At 30.4% G+C, this 6,933-nt stretch overlaps 1 protein-coding gene across 1 annotated transcript; it reads left to right on the plus strand.

Moving 5' to 3' along the window:
• The first annotated feature begins 975 nt into the window (after positions 1 to 975).
• Positions 976 to 6,909, plus strand: LOC108693660 (putative sodium-coupled neutral amino acid transporter 7). Its single transcript, XM_018202707.1, has 4 exons — positions 976 to 1,243; positions 5,112 to 5,472; positions 5,539 to 5,788; positions 5,970 to 6,909. The coding sequence occupies exons 1-4, from the start codon at positions 1,141 to 1,143 to the stop codon at positions 6,621 to 6,623; spliced, it is 1,368 nt and encodes a 455-aa protein (XP_018058196.1). The 5' UTR covers positions 976 to 1,140; the 3' UTR covers positions 6,624 to 6,909.
• The last annotated feature ends 24 nt before the right edge of the window (positions 6,910 to 6,933 follow it).

Genomic DNA, 6,933 nt, shown 5'->3' on the forward strand with positions numbered 1-6,933 from the left:
AATAATTTTCAGAAACTTATTTAAAATATAAAATTGTCGGTATAAAACTAATACGTTTTTTAAAATTTGTAATATTAAATGAGATATAAGTTAGAAATACTGTTAGAAATACTGCCCAGCAAACGAAAATGGATTGAAATGATTTGAGATATATTCAGATTTTCAGAAATATTGATTCATGAATGTTAAAATGAATGCTTTTCAATACTGAATGCATTTTTATTCATTTCAAAACATTCTTTATAAGAATCGCATGGGGCACATCTTTAAGGCACTGCCTTTCAATCTAAAAATAATATTAGCTTCTTCTATGCGACACACAAACACATTGTGAATACTGATCAATTCAAAATTTTGAATAGGAAATGCAATTTTTCAATTCAATTGCATCCTGTTGAATCTAATTAAATCCAATTAAATCCTAAAATCGCTATTTAAAATACGCGTTCGGATAAGATAAAAATTTCAATTCATTTTAATCCATTCTTGTTTGCTGGGTATTTAAAATTTAGAATAAGATGTGAATGACAGAATCATCAATCACGTCTTATTCTAAAATAAAAGAGTTATATTATAATAATTATGTTTGGTAAAAACTGAACTTTGTATAAAGAATCTTCGTAATTTTATGAGATGTTATAAGTTAAAATTCACTAAATTAATCTGTTTGAATTTTCAATTTCGTTTATTAAAATTCAACAATTTTTATTTATATATGCAGGAGATGCGAAATTAAAATTTTTTCGTTCCCAGGACCCAAGCGTTAAACTATACATCCTATGGATGGCACTTTTCTGGCCTGACGATTTATTACAGATACGAATCACATCTACTTTCGATGATACAATTTTATCGATAGTGTCAGAAAATGTATATAGTCACGTAGTTCTCAAATTGAAAATGGATGGCGGTAGTATATGAGCGAAGGTAACAGGAAAAAAACCGGCATGGCCTCTCTAAAGTTTTCCTCTGTGAATGGATATCCGGACCTTTACTCCGTGAAGGCATGAAGCGTGGTGAAGCTGATGAAGCATTCATGGACTTTGCATTCATCAGAAAGTGGAGAAAAGAAGAAGGAGAAGCACAAAACAAAGCATCATAGTCACTTGAATTAGTCACAGTTAAAAAATCACGTTAGGAATGGATCATCTTGTGAACGATCTCGAGCCGCTTTTTCCCGACAATCTGTTTCCGTCAACTAGACCGAATCTTTCGCACGTGCGTAACAATGAAACTCCAAGAGGTAATGCATTACGATGTTACAACATTGCCGAAACATTAGTAGACTATTTCGAGAAAACATTTTATTTTCATTCAACAATAACTGTTATTTACGTGGTAATTTTTTACAAGCACTGCCTCACTTTCGATTTTGATGTAATTAAGCTCATTCGACGCATTTTTGCGTAAAATGAAAAAAAATGTAGCAGAAAAATGTGCGGGACTGCGATCTGCGAAGGAGATATTAAGCGTTAAAATTGCCTACTATCACCGAATGAAATACTATTAAAGACAGTCGGCGCTTATGGAAATTTGTGTGGCTGTTAATATTTAAATTTTAAGATTGAGAGTAAGAAACTAATAATGCGGTACTAATTTCGTGGTTTATTAGTTTCATAGACATGTATATATGTTTAAAACTTAATAATACTCGATTTTTCTTTAAAATTGTGATTAATTTAATGTTGTCATCCGAGTTTGATTATCAATAGAGATAATAATTGCAGAGAAAAAAATTGTAATTTTTCGGTAATATGTAAGATATTATAGTATGCATACTTATTTATATTAATTTTTTAATATTAATTAATTATTAATAGTATGCATACTTATTTATACAACATTTATGTAATCGAAAATCACGAATGTATTATCGAAATATGTTAATAATCATAAATTTTTATTAATTTGTTATCGTTCTTCATTTATCCTCATTGGTAGTCACGAAAATTTGCCGACGTTTAACGATGATTGCCGATCTTTAATAGCATATCTCGTCGGTGTTACTATTCAGGTTAGGAAATCTGTCGACAATAATAGAGAATTACAAATTCTTTGTTTTATAAATCTAAATTTTCTGCTCTAAAAATACAAATTTTCTGTTGTAAAAACTACAAATTTTCCCCTTTAAAAAGAAATTATGTTCTATAAAATTTTTGTATTTTACCTTCGCGGACCATAATTTTGTAAGTGCAAAGCTTTTATCTCGGCATAAACTCACAAGCACATATTAATGCGTATACATTAATCCTGGAATAGGATTATCAAATCCGTTAAAGAGGAAAAAATATTTGTGTCACCATCTTAAATAATTTCAAACTGAAATAAGTGGGTATTGTATTATGAAGTTACTTCATTATGTACAATACTCTTTACAAGTTCACATAATCACTGTATTATATTGTTCATTCGGAAAACAAAATCGTAACAATACTTTTAATGAAATTTAATGTGCGCAAATCACTGCTTTTTTGAAAGATTGAATCAAAATCCGACTAGTAATCTTGGTGTGTTGGATAATGTTGACAGTAACTGCAAACAAAAATGCATAAGTAATTTCGACATGCTGTAATTCCGTGAAAAAAATCGTACAAACTTTTTTTTAATTTCTAAGAAAAAGTCCAAAATATGATGATGCCATGATATTTGTGAGAAAAATGTATTCTACAATGTGTTAAAGTAATGCAATTGACGAAACATGTACTTACTTCTTAAAAGGTGCCAAAAGATTCGAATCACAACTAATTTCTTCAAGTAAAGCCTCTATCTTTGAAAAAGTGCAAAAAAACTTTCATATACAATAATTTTTCGCAGAGTTATGTTTATTTGAAGTTATGCTAAATTTTGGTATAACTTTAATTACGCGTTAATTTTGTGGTCCAGTATATATGTATGTATATATAATTGCTGTATAACCCAAATCTATTTTACACTCTATGTGATTGACTAATATCAAAGTATTCATTTTTGATAAGATAGTTCTGCATTGTATCGTTACTCAATTTGTTAACATTTTGGCTGCTAAGCTGATTTCGCTAAAATATATTCTTTTAATACCTTTTGTATTTTTTATGTTTCAATACAACTTGTATTGTTTCTTTATAAATATCTTAAATATTCATTGTTAATATTCTTAATCAGGCAAATAAAACTATCCACAAATGAATGATGAAACTCTTGTGAATTTAACGCGTCACCCAAATACGATGGCACTCAAAATGTTACTATTAAATGTAGAGGAAAGACCCTTATTATGAGATATCGAGTTCATTTTAAGTAAATGCTAGAAATCTATGGATAAAAAATTTAAAAAAATAATAGGTCATTTTGAAGAGAATTTAATAAGCTTTAAGATAATGTTATGTAAAATTTTGTTTTTTTTATAAATTAAAGAAAAGTAAGCAAAATTGTGCTCCTAATTTGAGATGTCGATAATAAAACCCGAGAAAGCGATAATAAAACGCAAAGTATATCAGTATTGCAATTAAAAAACTTTATTTAATGTTTCTAAAATACAAACCAATGTGCACGCTAAATGAGTATGCGATGCATTGTATCTAGGACTCGTCTTCATGTAATTGGGACCACCGGAAACAGGCACTCGATGTTTATTCCGATTATCCTTTTTATTATTGTACAATAATTATATTTCAGCAACGATTTTCACTATGATACAGGAATTATTTCATATTAAAAATATTTTTCTTTATTGGATATCTCATATTATGATTTCCATGCCTTTTACGATCATCAATTTTTATAATTAAGCAATTCAACCCATATCACGTATTTTTCTATAATACAATCTTACTCTATCATCACATGAAGAATTTATTGTCAAATATTTACTTATTAAATATTGTATAATAAAGTATTGTATAATAAACAAGGTTTAAAGGCTTATTTCAATGAAACTTTAAGATATCCAAATTCTAAAATCTTTTTTTGTAACAATTACAGACACGATCTAATAATGAATTTTCCATTAAATAGTTTTTAATCCAAGAGCAATAAATTTATGGCGGAACCAATAGATAGCGTTTATTAGTTTAGCGGAAAATGCCGCTGTCTCATAATAGGGGGCTTTCCTCTAACTATTCAAATCTTTACTTTGTGTTTAATATGATTATTTTCTACTCGATGTACAACTTAAGTCATATTTAATGCGGAAATATACGGTGAAAATATATTACGTTCACTCATCCACAGTATTCATTCGTGAACATTTTAGCAACAAAAGCATTTTTTCAACTAAATACACATGCATAAAATATATAAGATTTCACATTGTAAAGGATTAAAGTATCAAATAAAGAATGATAAATTAAATAATAGATGTATTATTCGAATTTGTAACAGTGAAACATTATATTACACAATACGAACTGTAGTTTTTAAACGCTTCATTAAATGTATCATCTATCAGTTCTCAAATACATTATCAATGCCCGTTTCGAATCGTCTTATATACACGCCAGCTTTAATTGGAAATGTTAAGTCATAAAAATTGCTATAAAATTAATAATTATCAAAATAATAATAAAATAAATAATATACGAAGAAAACCACTTTTTTAAACATGTATAGTAATAAATATTAATTCAGTTAATTAATATCACAATTACGAACAATTATTATGTTTTTTGTTTTCAGTTATTAATATATACAATAGATTGTTGTTAATACAATATATGCATGTATGAGGCAAATTAGATTGTGCTATTATATTAGGTGTGGGAAAAAGTTCGTGGCGTTTTTTAATGCCATCTAACGGGAAAAACGCCACGAACTTTTTCCCATACTTAATATGTACACATATATTTGATTTTTAATTGACGTAATATATTGCACAAGTACAACCTTCGAATGATCAATAATATTATCAAATATAATATCAAATAATATTGCTCACTCAATCTTTATCTTTTTTCTACTTTTAATTGATTTAGATGAAATTTTCTATATAAACTAAATAATTTAAAGAGAGTGTCTTGAAGATTTATCTGATTTATATTCGAGATATATCAAGATTACAGATTTAAACGTACATACAGAATGAAAGTTAATGAAAAGAAATTTGTTGGACAATCTGTTATTATACGTTACGTTAGGTGCTGGCGTCTTGGGAACAATCTTTTTGATCGTGAACACTACATTGGGAGCTGGATTGTTGAATTTCCCACAGGCCTTCGATAAGGCTGGCGGGATAGGGACTTGTACCGTGGCTCAACTTGTCTTGCTTGTATTTATCACAGCTTCTTTGGTGATACTGGCCAGTTGTAGCAATAGTACAGGCACCGATACAATGCAAGATACATTCGCTGGATTATGTGGATCCAAGTCACTTGCTTTCTGCGGAATCTGCGTAGCTGTTTACAGCTTCGGTTGTTGCTTAACGTTTCTGATAATCGTTGGTGATCAGTTCGATAGAGTGTTTGCCACATATTATGGTCTTGATTATTGTCATACGTGGTAATTATAAAAAAAAAGAAATATAACTCATCAGATTGTCTTTATTTTAAAAATTTAATTTTTTAGGTATTTATCCAGGCCATTCGTGACAGCTTTATCTTGCAGTATATTTATACTGCCACTGTGCTTTTTTAAAAGACTGGACATTCTAAGTTATGCAAGTTCCATTGGTTGTATAACCATCATTTATGTTGTATGGTTAATTATTTATAAAAGCTTCGGGGAGCAGAACAACACTGTATCACCCATAAAAATCTGGCCAAATAATGGATACGAAATTCTACAGATAATACCCATCGTTTGCTTCGCTTATCAAGTACGAATTCTTAATCTATGTTTTATTCGATTAAATACGAATTTAATATTTTATACATTAAATATTATATTAACAGTATAATCATTATATGCTTTATATAATAATAATTTAATGTAATCTTTATTAAATCGCTCTCACATAAATTATTTAAATCATATGTACAGGTATGCATATTTTACAGAGTCACATGACAGCGATACCGACTTATGCCTGCATGAAGGATCGTAATTTATGCAAGTTCACTCTGTGTGCCATCGTCAGCATGCTGATATGTTACGGCACGTACAGTGTCGTCGGTTATTTTGGTTACACCACGTTCGGTAGCGGCAAAGTCCCAAGCGATATCCTGCAAGGCTATACCGATAAGAGTGCCGTCGTGACTGTAGCGATAATTGCAATCGCGATCAAAAACTTTACAACCTATCCCATCGTATTATATTGCGGCCGAGACGCGCTTCTCAGTATCTTCAATGTGAGTTTCGATCGAATTGGCATCCGTGTGATTATCACGTTGATTTGGTTCATCCTGTCGTTAGCCATCGCTATTCTGGTGCCAGACATCTCACCAATCATCAACTTATTAGGATCGTTGTCCGCGATGTTTATTTTCATCCTACCAGGTATCTGTCTCCTGCAAAACGTATTGCTCAGAGATCCAGAATTGTACTTAAATAAGGGCCGCATGCTAGTCGTTTTCGCAATCTTCCTGACCGCACTCGGAGCTTTTGTATGCGGCGTCGTATTTATGGAGACTCTTCAAGATCTAGAGAAGACGCCGACTAAACCGCCATTAGTCACTGGTTTCAGACGACTCAGAGAGAATTTGTGTGTTTGATAGCAACGGTATACTCGAAATACATATTAGACATAGTGTGATCTATGAAGAAACTTGGATATTTTTTTTATTAACATTGGTAATAATTCATTAATGGCGTGCCACACTCTCTATAGATCTCATATGTAACTCAATTCAAATGAAATTGAGAAAGCTAATTTACAATCCGGATGTATGCTTTACTTTTAGTCAATATTACGATAAAAAGATATAGTTGAGGCGTCAAAAAAGACTGACACACACACACACACACACACACACACACACGCATATGTACACACACACACACACACACACTATATATATATAT

Source organism: Atta colombica, unplaced genomic scaffold (genome assembly GCF_001594045.1).
Source record: "Atta colombica isolate Treedump-2 unplaced genomic scaffold, Acol1.0 scaffold96, whole genome shotgun sequence".
NCBI lineage: Eukaryota > Metazoa > Arthropoda > Insecta > Hymenoptera > Formicidae > Atta > Atta colombica.